Raw genomic sequence first — 18128 nt, 5'->3', positions numbered from 1 at the left:
AGACCCTCGGACTGTTGAACGACTAAAGCTCTACATAAAACAAGAATGAGAAATGATTCCACTTTCAAAGCTTCAACAATTAGTTTCCTCAGTTCCCAAACGTTTATTGAGTGTTGTTAAAAGAAAAGCTGATGTAACACAGCGGTGAACATGCCCTTTCCCAACTACTTTGGCATGTCTTGCAGCCATGAAATTCTATGTTAAATATTATTTGCAAAATAAAGTTTATGAGTTTGAACATCAAATATCTTGTCTTTGTAGTGCATTCAATTGAATATGGGTTGAAAAGGATTTGCAAATCATTGTATTCCGTTTATATTTACATCTAACACAATATCCCAACTCATATGGAAACGGGGTTTGTATGCGCCACACTGTGAACCCACACCAAGCAAGAATGACAAACACATTTCGGGAGGACTTCCGCACAGAGGTGTCAAACACAACAGAACAAATACCCAGAAACCCTTGCAGCACTAACTCTTCCGGGGCGGTACAATATACATCCCCGCTACTATGCACTTGAAAATGTTCTGTTCTTTTACTTTGCGTCCTCTTCATTACAATTGTTGCCTCAGTTTTTTTGAATGGCTGCACACACACCCTCAAGAGATACTGTTTCCAATTGCAAAATGCAGGTGTGTTAGTCTGACTTTTCAAAAACTAAACACAATCTCATTAAGGTGTTTCCGTGGGTTGTAGGAGACTATTTGAGAAGTGGGACTAATTTAGTGCACGGACAAACACTGACTAAGACCAATGGCGTTAAGATTGTTGTCCTTAACGACTTTATTAACGAACAATGCTTTAAGAGACAATGACCTCATGTTTAAAACACCACGCCCAACTCAACCTCCTCATGCTCTCTCAGGGAGAGCATGTCCCAAATTCCAAGCTGCTGTTTTGAGGCATGTTAAAAAAATAATGCACTTTGTGGCTTCAATAATAAATATGGCAGTGCCTTGTTGCCATTTTTTTCCATAACTTGACTTGATTTATTTTGGAAAACCTTGTTACATTGTTTAATGCATCCAGCGGGGCATCACAATAAAATTAGGCATAATAATTTGTTCACTCTGTGACTTTACGGTTGATATCGGAATCGGCAAATAAAAGTTGGACAATATCGCAATATCGGATATCGGCAACAAAAAAAAAGCCATTATAGGACATCTGTAATTTTAACCTTAAAAAATGTTCAACAAACTTAACGAATTTTAACATACAGCGCACACCGGTATATAAGCCACACCCACCAAATGTTGGAAGAAATAAATATTTTTACATATATACGTTGATATATGGGACTGTGCGGGACGGTTGGTAGAGTGGGCGTGCCAGCAACTTGAGAATTCCAGGTTCGATCCCCGCTTCTGCCATCCTACTCACTGGCATTATGTCCTTGGGCAAGACACTTTACCCACCTGCTCCCAGTGCCACCCACTCTGATTTAAATGTAACTTAGATATTGGGTTTCACTATGTAAAGCACTTTGAGTCACTAGAGAAAAGCGCTATATAAATAGAGTAAGATATATAGGTTGTTGTGGAGAGGCGGAGCCGGCGAACAAGCAGCTTGGGCAGGGCACGATGGAGCCCTGCCCAAGCTGGCGGCAAGAGGGTGGAGAATGCGGCCGCAATCAAATTCAGGTGCGTGGATCGCGCACCGGCACACAATTGACATTTCTCTTCTGGCTGTATGAAAAGGGAGAAGGAGGAAAGATCGGGGCAGAAGGAATAGGAGAAGAAGCAGCACCCGACGATCGAAAGCGACAAAGAGCGAGCCGCAGACGACGAAGACGCGGCCGACTGAAGGCGAGAGAGGAGCGAGCAGGAGAGTAGGAGCTGAAAAGCGTCCTGACTGCAGACAAACTGGCTTTATTGAAAGAATAAACAAGAGTCAAACCGGCTCAGCAATGTCTTTCCTTGATGGTCCGTGGAACCCGCACGAGGACGGCAGGAGTCCGTCACAGTACTGAAATTAGTTATTAACACAGAAATATTGTGTACATCTATATTTACATACCTTAATTGTTTGCAAACAGTGTCCGTAACAAGGCAGTAAAACGACTGATCAAACAAAACAAAAGTCATTGTCATGGATGGAGTTAATGAGTCAATAATTCAACGTAATGTTTTAGTGAATTCACTGAGGAATTTGTGAAACAAACAATACAACAAGTTAATAATACTAACACATACACTTGTAAATATGTTAGCATATTAACTAATGCTATCGACGCTACCTTGATGACATTAACACAACGTGAACACACTCGTACAGACATCACACATGGGATGGTTTAGTTAGTATTAATAGTTTTAGTTATATAGGGGCGGCATGGCATAGTGGGTAGAGCAGCCGTGCCAGAAACCTGAGGGTTGCAGGTTCGCTCCCCGCCTATTGACATCCAAATCACTGCCATTGTGTCCATCATGGGCAGGACATATCACCCTTGCCCCCGGTGCTGCTCACACATGTGAATGAATGATGAATGAATGACAGGTGGGGGTCGGAGGCGCAAACTGGCAGCCACGCTTCCGTCAGTCTACCCCAGGGCAGCTGTGGCTACCTATGTAGCTTACCACCACCAGGTGTGAATGATGGGTTCCCACTTCTCTGAGCGCTTTAAGTATCTAATAATAAAAAAGCACGATATATATTGAATCCATTCCATTATTATTATTATTATATTGTAAAACTGACAAACGCTGCTTGGAGTGATGGATGAAGAATACTTTTGAGCAGAAACGCCATGGAGTGTTATAATTCCGGAAAATACATTTTCAACCAAAAGATGGCGCCACAGCACAACTTTTCAATACCTCTGTTGGCTTTGAAAACTATTTGTTGAATACAAAACATTAAGAACATTAGCGGAAAAAAAACATCCAATAATTAATTGCACCGTTTTAGAGTCAACAGGGTTCAAAGTGTTGGAAAAAACGTGGCGGACTCCAGTCTGGAATACAGTACTGTTCTGATGTGTTACTCCTTTTAGACCACGGACTTAAAAGTACGCACGAAATGGCAGAGCCGTGTATAGAGAGAGTGGGGCCAACTCGGCTTCAAAGTTGGTAGCAAACATGGCGCCCTCTAGTCACGTGTGGGGCTCTAGACCAATCATGTAGGAGATCCTCTGGCCATACTCGCTCTGATTGGTCACGTGACTACAGGGCGCCATGTTTAATTGATCATAAAGACCAATAGTGATCATTGCAAATACCACCAAGTTATTGACCATTCTCCGCGTATGTTTTACACTTTTGTGGTGAATGACAGATTATCATCACACTTCAACAACTCTAACAGGTGAATGCTGTTCTTAAGTGTTTTACCTGGAGAATTTTTTTTTGAAAAATGTACAGTGCATCCAAAAAGTATTCACCGCGCTTCACGTTTTCTACATTTTATGTTACAGCCTTATTCCCAAATGGAATAAATCAGTTTTATGTCCTCAAAATTCTACACATAATGACAATGTTAAAGTTAAAGTACCAATGATTGTCAAACACACTCTAATTCTCTGCATTTGACCCATCACCCTTGATCACCCGTTGGGAGGTGAGGGGAGCAGTGAGCGGGAGCAGTGAGCAGCAGCGGTGGCCGCGCCCAGGAATCATTTTTGGTGATTTAACCCCCAATTCCAACCCCTTGATGCTGAGTGCCAAGCAGGGAGGTAATGGGTCCCATTTGTATAGTCCTTAGTATGACTCGGCCGGGGTTTGAACTCACAACCTACCGATCTCAGGGCGGAAACTCTAACCTGCACTGGGAGGCTGGTCAGGATAGAGGTAAAGATGAATGCAGCATAGTCCAGAGACATACTGGATTAAAAAAAAAACAATGCTTCTCATCCAACCTGATGGAGCTTGAGAGGTGCTGCAAAGAGGAATGGGCCAAATTGCCCAAAGATTGGTGTGCCAAGATCGTGGCTTGATTGCTACCAAAGGTGCATCAACAATGTATTGACCAAATGCGGTGAATATGTTTTTTGGTTTTTTTATGTATTTGCTAATAAATAAAAAAAAGTCTAGTGTTATTATAGGGTATTGTGTGTAGAATTTTGAGGACAAAAATGAATGAGTTCCATTTTGGATTAAAGTTGTAACAACAAAATGTGGAAAAAGTGAATCCCCGTACAATAGTGAGTCAATGTTTATATACAGTACTACATTACCCAGAAGGCTTTGCGCTCTATATAATAAATAGGATAGTCCTGATTGCTGTTCCTTTGTGCTGTGTGGATGCCATCATGTAGAGTTAGTGAAATAACATTGGGAGAGTGCCTCCAGCCACAGGTGTTTATGACCCAGTCCTATGTTTAGAATCCTGATAATAATCCTTTTTATCCACCATTTCTGGCAGCTTCTACTCCGCCTGCGTGGTCTTAGGCCTTCAGTTCCTTCACGACCACAAGATTGTGTATCGGTGAGTCCTCCTCATCCACACGGACTTCTTGATTACCCATAAGTCATCTTTTCCCTCCCAGAGACCTGAAGTTGGACAATTTGCTGCTTGATACGGACGGTTTTGTAAAGATTGCAGACTTTGGGCTCTGTAAAGAAGGTGAATTATGATGCTATAATATACAGTATAATACATAATAGAGTATAATATATATGCAGTATATACATATATGTATATATAAAATACAGTATAATATATGTAAAAATAAAACAGTGAAGTTGGCGCGTTAAAATGGTAAATAAAAACAGAATACAATGATTTGCAAATCTTTTTCAACTTATATTCAATTGAATTGACTGCAAAGACAAGATATTTAATGTTACAACTGAGACACTTTTTTTTTTTGCAAATCATTAACTTACAATTTAATGGCAGCAAAACAATGCAAAAAAGTTGTCACAGGGGCATTTTTACCACAGTGTTACGTGGCCTTTCCTTTTAACAACACTCAGTAAACATTTGGGAACTGAGTAGACCAATTTTTTAAGCTTTTCAGGTGGAATTCTTTCCCATTTTATGAAGCCACGCTGTTGTAACACGTGGCTTGCTGAAATAAGCAGGGGCGTCCATGATAACGTTGCTTGGATGACAACATATGTTGCTCTAAAACCTGTATGTACCTTTCAGTATTAATGCTGCCTTGACATATGTGTAAATTACATATGCCTTGGGCACTAATACACCCCCATACCATCACAGATGCTGGCTTTTCAACTTTGTGCCTTGAACAATCCAGATTATTTTCCTCTTTGTTCCGTAGGACACAACGTACGTCCACAGTTTCCAAAACAATTTGAAATGTAGACTTGTCAGACCATTGAACACTTTTTAAAACTTTGCATCAGTCCATCTTAGATGAGCTCAGGCCCAGCGAAGCTGGCAAATTTTCTGGGTGTTGTTGATAAATGGTTTTGGCTCTGCATAGTAGAGTTTTAACTTGCACTTACAGATGTAGAAACCAACTGTAGTTACTGACAGTGGTTTTCTGAAGTGTAACTGAGCCCCTGTGGTGATATCTTTTACACACTGATGTCGCTTTTTGATGCATCACCGCTCCGCTTACGTGCAGTGATTTCTGCAGATTCTGTGAACCTTTTGATGATACCACAGACTGTAGATGATGAAATCCCTACATTTCTTGCAATAGCTGGTTGAGAAATGTTGTTCTTAAACTGTTGGACAATTTGCTCACACATTTGTTGACAAAGTGGTGACCCTCGCCCCATCCTTGTTTGCGAATGACTGAGCATTTCATGGAAGTTTTATTTTATACCAAATCATGGCACCCACCTGTTCCCAATTAGCCTGTTCACCTGTGGGATGTTCCAAATAAGTCTTTGATGAGCATTCCTCAACTTTCCCAGTCTTTTTTGCCACTTGTGCCAGCTTTTTTGAAACATGTTGCAGGCATCAAATTCCAATTGAGCTAATATTTGCAAAAAATTACAATGTATGCCAGTTCGAACGTTAAACATCTTGTCTTTGCAGTCTATTCAATTGAATTTAAGTTCAAAAGGATTTGCAAATCATTGTTTTCTGTTTTTATTTACCATTTACACAATGTGCCAACTTCACTGGTGTTGGGTTTCATGCATTATATATATAAGATACAGGAAAGTATTCACACCCTTTTAAATGTTTCACTTTTTGTCTCCTTGCAGCCATTTACTAAAATCAAAAACGTTCCTTTTATTTGCCATTAATGCACACTCAGCACCCCATCTTGACAGAACAGAATAGAAATATAGACATTTTTGCAAAGAAAAAAGAAAAAACAAACTCCAAAATCACAAAGTATTGAGCAAGGGGTCTGAATAGTACGTGTACATGTGATTTTGGAGTTTTTTATTTTTAATATTTTTGCTAAAATGTCAACATTAAAGTTGTTTTCTGTCAAAATGGCTTGCTGAGTGTGCATGAAAGAGAAATAAAAGCAACTTTTTTGATTATCGCAAATGCCTGCAATGAAAGTAAAAGTGAATATATGTTGTGAATGTATTTGTCTTCTCCTGCTGCACAAGGGATGGGCTATGGGGACAGAACCAGCACTTTTTGTGGAACCCCCGAGTTTTTGGCTCCAGAGGTACTAACAGACACTTCATACACTCGAGCAGTGGACTGGTGGGGCCTCGGGGTGCTGGTCTACGAGATGCTGGTCGGGGAGGTAAGACGACCTCTAATCATCACTTTTTTACTTCCTAATCAACATTTGTGCCTCAACAACATGAATTCATGATTGCATCTCAAAATGATTCATTTTGCATTTTGTATCTCAGAAGTATCCACAGCCCTTAAACAACATGACAAAATCATTTGACATTTTTGCAAAAAAAAAAAGAGATATAGACAACTTTGCTCAGTCCTCTTATGATGCGTCTTTGCAGCCTCAATGTCAGCTTTGTGCAAACGAAGCCTGGATCTTTACACAAAAACACGATCTACTTGAAATTACTATTTTTTTACGTGACATTATTTTTCACAAAAAAAAATATTTTTTTATATGAAAACAACCATCCATTTTCTACCGCTTATTCCCTTCGGGTTCGCGGTGGGCGCTGGAGCCTATCTCAGCTGCAATCGGGCGGAAAGCGGTGTACACCCTGGACAAGTTGCCCCCTCATCCAGATAGACAGACAACATTCACACTCACATTCACACACTAGGGACCATTTAGTGTTGCCAATTATTTTAAAATTTAAAAACATTTTTTTTACACAAGATATTTTTATCTACATGAAAATATTTTAACATGAAAACATAATTTTTCACACAACATCATTTTTTTGCAATAAACCTTTTTACATCATGAAACTTTTTTTTACATGAAGATATTATTTTACATAAAAAATGTTTTTACAATTAATTTTTTTTTTTTACATAAAAACATTATTTTTCACATTAAAATTTTTTTTTTTTACTTAAAGACATTTTTAAATTAAAAAAAATGTTTTCACAAAAACATTTTCATCTGGATGAAAACATTATTTTTCTCTAAGAAAACATGTTTTTTTTTCTATGAAAACCCTTTTACATTAAAACATTTTTTTTAACATGAAAACATTTTCGTACATAAAAACATTATTTTTAAATGAAAACATTTTTTTTACACAAAAACATTTTTATATACATGAAAATATTTTAACATGAAAACATTATTTTTCACATATTATATAACAATATTTTACATTAAAACATATTTATACATCAAAACATTTTACATTAAAATATATTTTTTTACATTAAATCATTTTTCACATGAATTTTTTTTACATAAAAACATTTATAAATTAATTTTTTTTTTACACAAAAACTTTTTTATCTGGATGAAAACATTATTTTTCTCTAGGAAAACATGTTTTTTACTATGAAAACCTTTTTACATTAAAACATTTTTTTAACATGGAAAAATTTTCGTACATGAAATCATTATTTTTAAATGAAATTTTTTTTTTACACAAAAACATTTTTATATAAATGAAAATATTTTAACATGAAAACGTTATTTTTCACATATTTTATAATAATATTTTACATTAAAACATATATTTTTACATCAAAACATTTTACATTAAAATATATTTTTTTACATTAAATAATTTTTCACATGAATTTGTTTTTTACATAAAAACATTTATAAATTATTTTTTTTTACACAAAAACATTTTATCTACATGAAAACATTTTTACATGAACACATTTTTTTACATAAAATTGTTCTTTTTACATGAACACAACATCTTACATGAAAACAATTTTTTAATAAAAACTATTTAAAAAAAACATTTTTTTACACAAACATTTTTATCTACATGAATAATTTTAACCTGAAAATATTATGTTTCACATTATTTTTTATATTAAAATATTTCACATTAAAATAATTTTTTCACATGAAAATATTGTTTTACATTAAAACAATTTTCACATGAAAATATTTTATTTTGCATGAAAACATTTTTAAATGAATTTTTTTTTCTATGAAACCCTTTTTACATTAAGTTTTTTAACGGGAAATACTTTTTTTACATGAAAACATTATTTTTCTCCTAAAACATTATTTTACATTAAAATAAATATATTTTTACACTAAAACATTTTTTATATGAAAACATTAAAATATATTGTTTATAACAAGAAAAAAAAATTCACATGAAAATATTGTATTTTTTTTACACACAAGCATTTTTATCTCCAGGAAAAAAAATGTTTTTCTATGAGAACATGTTTTTTTCTATGAAAACATTTTTTTTTTACATGAAACATTTTTTTTACATAAAACATTCTTTTTTCTATGAAAAAAAAAATTTTTTACAAGAAAATATACATTTTTTTACATGAAAACATTACATTTTTTTACCTGAAAACATTTTTTTCATGAAATCATTATTTTTTTCTTAAAACATAATTTTACATTAAATATGTATATATTTTTACAAGAAAACATTTTTTACATGAAAACATTTAAATATAATTTTAACATGAAAACATTTATCACATGAAAACATTTTTTTTTACATGAAAACATTTTTTAAAATGAAAAATATATTTTTTACACAAAAACATTTTTATCTGCATGAAAACATTTTTTCTATGAAAACATGTTTTTTTATTAAAATCTTTTTTTTACATGAAAACATTCTTTTTTTACATGAAAACAGTTTTTTTCATTAAAACATTATTTTTCTCTAAAACATTATTTTACATTAAATATATATATTTTTACAAGAAAACATTTTTTACATGAAGACATTTAAATATATTTTTAACATGAAAACATTTTCACATGAAAACATTTTTTTTACATGAAAACATTTTTTTAAATGAAAAATATATATTTTTCCCCAAATCATTTTTATCTGCATGAAAACATGTTTTTTCTATTAAAACCTTTTTTTACATGAAAACAATCTTGTTTCTATGAAAACATTTTTTTCTACACTAAAATTTTTTTTTTTTTTTACATGGAAACATTATTTTTTTTACATGAAAACATTATTTTAAACATTTACCCTAAAAATGTTGCTCAATGCTTTATTTTGAAAAACCAAAAGTGCATCTGAATCGCCTGTCAGCAGCACCTGACCGGAGTTGACAGTAAGGAAAGAAAGTAAAAGAACATTTGAACTTCATGTGCATATTTTGGTCAAAGATTGATTTTTGAAGTAATCCATATTTGATGATGGAATCCAAGTGGAAATAATCTGAATGTGTTCTATTGCAGTCGCCCTTCCCAGGTGATGATGAGGAGGAGGTTTTTGACTGCATTGTGAATGATGAAGTACGCTACCCGCGCTTTCTCTCCACTGAAGCCATCGGCATCATGAGACGGGTGAGGTAACTTTCATTGATCTTGCAAGTATTTGGATGACTAGGGAAAAAACTGCAATCAAACATATATGTTCTGCCTTTTAATGAATCATTATTTGAACTGTAGAAATTCCAGTTTAATTTGTCATTATTACAAAAAAACATTTTAATTTAATCCCGAGAGGGACAAGTGCTAGAAAATGGATTGATGGATAAATATTTTTAGTAGCGTCAATTAGCACTTTGGCTTTAAACAACAGGAAGTAAGTGCTTGGTACAGTTTAAGAAGGGCAGACAGAAGTGCAGGTATTATCAGGAAATTACCAAAATAAGAGTCTAAAGCAGGGGTGTCAAACTCATTTTAGATGGGGGGCCACATGGAGAAAAATATACTCCCAAGTAAGCCGGACTGGTTAAATCACGGCACGATAACTTAAACATAAAGACAACTTCAGATTGTTTTCTTTGTTTGAAACCAGAACAAGCACATTCTGAAAATGTACAAATCATAATTTTGTCGGGGTTATTTACACTTACATGTTGCGGTTAATTCTACGCTATCTTTTTTTTGTCGTTATTTATGCTTTCTGAATAATTTATATGATAATATTGTATTTATGTTGCAATTGCCGTTTTGATGTCATATGCTCTGTTATCTGTTTGGATCAGGGGTGTCAAACTCATTTTAGATGGGGGGCCACATGGAGAAAAATCTACTCCCAAGTGGGCCGGACTGGTAAAATCACGGCACGATAACTTAAAAATAAAGACAACTTCGGATTGTTTTCTTTGTTTAAAAATAGAACAAGCACATTCTGAAAATGTACAAATCATAATTTTATTTTTTTTTTTACACTCACATGTTTGTGTTATATTTTTATTTGTTGTTATTTATACTTTCTGAATAAATTATGTGATAATGTTCATCAGTCAACTCATTGGTGTTAATTTTCAATCCATCAAAATTAAAAAAATATATATCAAAATCTAATTACAGCAGGCCCTGCGATAAGGTGGCGACTTGTCCAGGGTGTACACCGCCTTTCGCCCGATTGTAGCTGAGATAGGCACCAGCGCCCCCCGCGACCCCAAAGGGAATATGCGGTAGTAAATGGATGGATGGATGGATAATTACAGCAAGTTATTTATGTACTTTGCTCATTTTCCACGACTAGTGCACTAACATAATGTGGTTCATTTTTATTTTTTTACATATGTAGCATCATTTAGAAAGATACAAAAAAATTGCTATTGCGACATCCAGTGGACACATTTAAAACAGCAGTTTCTTTCATTAAAAAATGTCGACCAATTGTTATACTCATCCCGCTGGCCGGAGAAAACTGTGCGGGCCGTACGTTTGACACCCCTGGTCTAAAGAGAGGATGATATAAGAACTGTTGGTGTGCCACTGTCAGAACACGACACGCAACACCAAATAATGCATACCATCATTTGGTGGTATGCATACATCATCGATACCAGAGTGATTAGGTTGATATTTTTATTTGATCATATCTTTTTGTTTTTTGATAATGTGTACAAACTCGGAAAAATATTTCCATGGACAAAGGAGGACTTTTGGAACAAAAGTATTTAAATTACTTTTGTTAAGTTAATGTGTTCTTTTGACTTTTTAAACAAACAACTGTATGTAAAAAAGTAGTCTAAATATTGTGTTGATATTGTAAGGACCATAGGAGGTCTTATCTTTGTCCATGTGATGTCAGATGAAACAAAAATGGAGCTGTTTGGCCACAATACTCAGCATTTGGAGGAAAAAAGCTGAGGCCTTTAATTCCAGGAACACCATCCCTAACGTCAAGCATGGTGGTGGTAGTATTATGCTCTGGGCCTGTTTTGCTGCCAATAGAACTGGTGCTTTACAGAGAGTAAATGGGACAGTGAAAAAGGAGGATTACCTCCAAATTCTTCAGGACAACCTGAAATCATCAGCCCGGAGTTTGGGTCTTGGGCTCAGTTGGGTGTTCCAACAGGACAATGACCCCAAACACACGTCAAAAGCGGTAAAGGAATGGCTAAATCAGGCTAGAATGAAGGTTTTAGAATGTCCTTCCCAAAGTACTGACTTAAAACGTGTGGACAATGCTGAAGAAACAGGTCCATATCAGAAAACCAACAAATTTAACTGAATTGCACCAATTTTGTCAAGAGGAGTTGTCAAAAATTCAAGTGCCTTATTGCAGTGAAACTTGCCAAGGGACATGTAAGCAAATATTAACATTGCTGTATGTATACTTTTGACCCAACAGTTTTGCTCACATTTTCAGTATACACATAATAAATTCATAAAAATAACACAAAATTCATGAATGTTTTTTTGTGACCAACAAGTATGTGCTCCAGTCACTATATCACAAAAAAATAAGAGTTGTAGAAATTACTGGAAACTCAAGACAGCCATAAAAGTATGTCCTTTACAAGTCTATGTAAACTTTGACCACAACTGTGCATTCAAATACATTTACTATTTATTACATTTAAACATGTGAGATCACAAAAGTCTACCTTAAGAATCCAACAATTTCCACTATCAGAGAAGTATTCATTTACTTTGTATTTGTTATTGTGTTTAAATAAATGGTGCTTCATATATTTTATGTTGGTTCCCTGAAGCCCTCTACAAACTGCAATGATAATTACAGTAGTATACACTACATGAGTTTATAGTGCTACTATTACTACTACTAATAGTAACAAAAACAATAATAATAATAATACATACCCCGTTTCCATATGAGTTGGGAAATTGTGTTAGATGTAAATATAAACGGAATACAATGATTTGCACATCCTTTTCAACCCATATTCAGTTGAATATGCTACAAAGACAACATATTTGATGTTCAAACTCATAAACTTTTTTTTTTTTGCAAATAATCATTAACTTTAGAATTTGATGTCAGTAACACGTGACAAAGAAGTTGGGAAAGGTGGCAATAAATACTGATAAAGTTGAGGAATGCTCATCAAACACTTATTTGGAACATCCCATAGGTGTGCAGGCTAATTGGGAACAGGTGGGTGCCATGATTGGGTATAAAAACAGCTTCCCAAAAAATGCTCAGTCTTTCACAAGAAAGGATGGGGTGAGGTACACCCCTTTGTCCACAATTGCGTGAGCAAATAGTCAAACAGTTTAAGAACAACGTTTCTCAAAGTGCAATTGCTAGAAATTTAGGGATTTCAACATCTACGGTCCATAGTATCATCAAAAGGTTCAGAGAATCTGGAGAAATCACTCCACGTAAGCGGCATGGCCGGAAACCAACATTGAATGACCGTGACCTTCGATCCCTCAGACGGCACTGTATCAAAATCCAACATCAATCTCTGAAGGATATCACCACATGGCCTCAGGAATACTTCAGAAAACCATTGTCACTAAATACAGTTTGTTGCTACATCTGTAAGTGCAAGTTAGAGCTCTACTACGCAAAGCGAAAGCCATTTATCAACAACATCCAGAAACGCCACCGGCTTCTCTGGGCCCGGGATCATCTAAGAGAGACTGATGCAAAGTGGAAAAGTGTTCTGTGGTCTGACGTGTCCACATTTCAAATTGTTTTTGGAAATATTCGACATCGTGTCATCCGGACCAATTGGGAAGCGAACCATCCAGACTGTTATCGACGCAAAGTTCAAAAGCCAGCATCTGTGATGGTATGGGGGTGCATTAGTGCCCAAGGCATGGGTAACTTACACATCTGTGAAGGCACCATTAATGCTGAAAGGTACATACAGGTTTTGGAACAACATATGCTGCCATCTAACCGCCGTCATTGTCATGGACGCCCCTGCTTATTTCAGCAAGACAATGCCAAGCCACATTCAGCACGTGTTACAACAGCATGGCTTCATTAAAAAAAGAGTGCAGGTACTTTCTTGGCGCGCCTGCAGTCCAGACCTGTCTCCCATCGAAAATGTGTGGGGCATTATTAAACGTAAAATACGACAGCGGAGACCCCGGATTGTTGAACGACTAAAGCTCTACATAAAACAAGAATGGGAAAGAATTCCATTTTCAAAGCTTCAACAATTAGTTTCCTCAGTTCCCAAAACGTTGATTGAGTGTTGTTAAAAGAAAAGGTGATGTAACACAGTGGTGAACATGCCCTTTCCCAACTACTTTGGCACGTGTTGCAGCCATGAAATTCTAAGCTAATTATTATTTGCAAAATAAAAAAATAAAGTTTATGAGTTTGAACATCAAATATCTTGTCTTTGTAGGGCATTCAACTGAATATGGGTTGGAAAGGGTTTGCAAATCATTGTATTTCGTTCATATTTACATCTAACACAATTTCCCAACTCATATGGAAACGGGGTTTGTAATAATAATAATAATAATAATAATAATAATAATAATAATAATAATAATAATAATATAGAAATGCAATTTTACAGATGTGCTTTTCCTCTGCTTTTAGTTGTTGAGAAGGAATCCTGAGAGGCGTTTGGGTTCTGGAGAAAAGGATGCTGAGGACGTGAAGAAACAACCCTTTTTCAGAGTGAGTTTTACCGGAGGGACTTGGCTTCTCTGTGGGACTGAAATCAAACGTGCACTGTGCTTGGCTCAGGATCTGGACTGGGATGCGCTTCTCCTGAGGAAAGTCCCGCCCCCTTTCGTCCCGACCATCGCGGGGAAGGAAGACGTCAGCAACTTTGACGTGGAGTTCACCGCCGAGGCGCCGGCCCTCACGCCGCCCCGCGAGCAGCGCACCCTCTCTTGTAAGGAGCAGGACTACTTTAAGGACTTTGACTATGTGTCGGACCTGTGCTAGGGTCTGGGGGCCGGGACGCGTCCTCTGAAAGAAGAGACGGCACGGAACTCACTGGGACGAACAGCTGGTTTGGACCATTGTGTGTGTGTATGTGTGTGCGGATCAGGATGGGATTGCGTGTCTGGCACATCTGGATTGTAACTAACCTGCTGATTTATCGGACCATTTGATGGTCTTTTATTGCAAATTGAGATGATAAATGACTGTAATCCGGATTATGTAGCAACTGAGTGGATGGATCCTGCTGGGTGTGTGGGGGGTGGGGGGCAACAACAACAAATCTATTGGCGCCGAAATGCGAACCGAGCTAAAGAAAACAAAAAAAAAAAAAAAAAAAACAATCAGAAGCTGAGGGTCACGTTTTTGGGGTTTTCCCCCCAGTGTCTTGTGTCCTTTTCCTTGTGCTGCTGCTACGTGTAAATGAATGTAACAATCACTCACCACCTCAACGTGAACACCAAGGAGCGCCAAAGAACAGTTGTGAAAGCGGATTACAAAGAGAGAAAGATGATTTTGTCCCCCCCGTGGTTCATTTTCCACTCTTATCATTTGCTGGTTAAATGTGTCGGACTGTGATTTAGTAAAAGTGAAACCAACACGCTGCCTCGATATGCTCGTTATTTTTTTGGGGGGGGGGTTATCTATTTGGATTGAAGTCCTTTTCAAATATGTGAATTGTCGTTTTTATTATTAGCGCATCAAAATATCCATCCATCCATTCATTTTCTACCGCTTATTCCCTTTGGGGTCGCTTGTGCCTATCTCAGCTACAATCCGGCGGAAGGCGGCGTACACCCTGGACAAGTCGCCACCTCATCGCAGGGCCAACACAGATAGACAACATTCACACTCACATTCACACACTAGGGACCATTTAGTGTTGCCAATCAACCTATCCCCAGGTGCATGTCTTTGGAGGTGGGAGGAAGCCGGAGTACTCGGAGGGAACCCACGCAGTCACGGAGAGAACATGCAAACTCTACACAGAAAGATCACGAGCCCGGGATTGAACCCACGACTACTCAGGACCTTCGTATTGTGAGGCAAACACACTAACACCTCTGACACCGTGGTGCCCGCATTAAAAAATATATATATATATATATAAACAGTACATATATATATATATATATTAATATATTATTCCCTTTGGGGTAGCAGGGGGCACTGGTGCCTATCTCAGCTACAATCGGGCGGAAGGTGGCGTACACCCTGGACAAGTCGATGTGTATATATATATATATATACATAAAATAATGTTTTCATGTAAAAAAAAAATATTTTATTGTAAATAATGGTTTTATGTATACATATATGTGTATATATATATATATATATATATATATATATATATAACCATTTTTTACAATAAAATATATATTTTTGTACATTTTTCCCACAAATTTATATTATATTATTTTACATTAAATGTATATATTTTTACATGAAAACATTATTTTATATATATATATATATATATATATATATATATATATATATTATATAAAATAATGTTTTCATGTAAAAAAAAAACATTTTATTGTAAATAATGGTTTTATGTATACATATATATATATATATATATATATATATATGTATATATATATAAAAACATTTTTTACAATAAAATATATATTTTTGTACATTTTTCCCACAAATTTATATTATATTATTTTACATTAAATGTATATATTTTTACATGAAAACATTTTTTAAATGAAAAATATATTTGTTACACAAAAATATTTTTATTTACATGAAAACATGTTTTTTGTATTAAAACCTTTTTTTTTTACATGAAAACATTCTTTTTCTATGAAAACCTTTTTTTTCACAATAAAATATTTTCTTTTTTTACATGAAAACATATTTTTTTCTATGAAAACCTTTTTTTTTTACAATAAAATATATATATTTTTTTACATGAAAACACTCAAAAAATTTATATATATATATATATATATATATATATATATATATATATATATATATATATATATATATATATATATATATATATATATATATATATATATATACACATCTATATATATACATACATCTATATATTTCGGCTAGCGACTTGTCCAGGGTGTGCCTTCCGCCCGAATGCAGCTGAGATAGGCTCCAGCGACCCCAAAAGGGACAAACGGTAGAAAATGGATGGATGGATATATATATATATGTATGTATTGCCAAAATTATTTGGCCACCTGCCTTGACTCACATATGAACTTGAAGTGCCATCCCATTCCTAACCCATAGGGTTCAATATGATGTCTGTCCACCTTTTGCAGCTATTACAGTTTCAACTATTCTGGGAAGGCTGTCCACAAGGTTGCAAAGTGTGTTTTTAGGAATTTTCCACCATTCTTCCAAAAGCGCATTGGTGAGGTCACACACTGATGTCGGTCGAGAATGCCTGGCTTTCCGTCTCCTTTCTAATTCATCCCAAAGGTGTTCGGTCAGGACTCTGTGCAGGCCAGTCAAGTTCATCCACACTTGTCTTTATGGACCTTGCTTTGTGCACTGGTGCACACTCATGTTGGAAGAGGAACGGGCCCGCTTCAAACTGTTCCCACTAGGTTTGGAGCATGGAATTGTCCAAAATGTTTTGGTATCCTGAAGCATTCAAAGTTCCTTTCACTGGAACTAAGGGGCCAAGCCCGAATCCTGAAAAACAACCAACTCTACACCATAATTCCTCCTCCACCAATTTCACAATCGGCGTAATGCAGTAGAAATGTACCGTTCTCCTGGCAACCTCCAAACCCAAACTGGTCCATCAGATTACCAGATGAAAGGGCGTGATTCATAACTCCAGGAAAATCCTCGAGAGTCCAGTGGTGTTGTGCTTTACACCACTCCAACAGTCTCCATGCCTAAGTGCTTGATTTTATACACCGGGCCATGTGATTAGGACCCTTGGGAGGTGTGGGGAACGCCCGGGAATCATATATGGTGATTTAACCCCCCAATTCCAACCCTTGATGCTGAGTGCCTTGGTATGACTCGGCCGGGGTTTAAACTCACGACCTACCGATCTCAGGGCGGACACTCCAACCACTAGTCCACTGAGTAGGTTGTATCCGTTCTGAAGGTGAGAAAGCCGACAGGGAGAGTAGGATCGATATCATGGAGGGTTCTCTGTGGTGTTGGGGTGGCTGACAGCTCGGACCAGGGACTTGCAGTCGCTGTTGATGGAAACCGAGGACCAGTCGGCATATTGATGCTTCCCAAGATATGGCGGCAATCCTGGCAGATTTTTTTCATATTGAAATGAGCTGGTAAAGGTGCCGGTGGCAGCATGCCAAGAGTCATCTTCTCGAAGAACTATCACACCTGCTCCCCCAGTCTGGGAGCCATTCAGTGTAGAGCCATTAGTGAAGATTTGAAGGTCAACAGGACCCTAGTCCCTAACAAACCCAACCCTGAAGGGGAGTCCTCGTTGTCGAAGAAAGACCTCATTGGTTTCCGATCGGGTCACCACCCTGCCCTCCGAAGGTTGCTTCATCTGACGGGAAAGTGTGCAGACGATGGACGGTG

General features: G+C 36.4%; 1 protein-coding gene across 4 annotated transcripts in view; it reads left to right on the top strand.

The window, feature by feature from the left end:
- The window catches only part of LOC133541795 (serine/threonine-protein kinase N1-like), a 140538-nt gene extending 125358 nt beyond the window's left edge, over positions 1–15180 (top strand). For all 4 annotated transcript variants that reach the window (XM_061885388.1, XM_061885387.1, XM_061885386.1 and 1 more), the window contains exons 17-22: positions 4369–4431; positions 4493–4569; positions 6492–6634; positions 9692–9799; positions 14229–14309; positions 14379–15180. In XM_061885388.1, coding sequence (XP_061741372.1) covers positions 4369–4431; positions 4493–4569; positions 6492–6634; positions 9692–9799; positions 14229–14309; positions 14379–14582 — 676 coding nt within the window. In that variant the 3' untranslated portion in view covers positions 14583–15180. The remainder of the gene's footprint in view (positions 1–4368; positions 4432–4492; positions 4570–6491; positions 6635–9691; positions 9800–14228; positions 14310–14378) is intronic.
- Positions 15181–18128: the final 2948 nt, after the last annotated feature.

The sequence above is a fragment of the Nerophis ophidion genome, linkage group LG23 (assembly GCF_033978795.1).
Source record: "Nerophis ophidion isolate RoL-2023_Sa linkage group LG23, RoL_Noph_v1.0, whole genome shotgun sequence".
Classification (NCBI taxonomy): domain Eukaryota; kingdom Metazoa; phylum Chordata; class Actinopteri; order Syngnathiformes; family Syngnathidae; genus Nerophis; species Nerophis ophidion.
The sequence above is the reverse complement of the archived record's forward strand: the minus strand, read 5'-3'. Positions and strand labels throughout refer to the sequence as shown.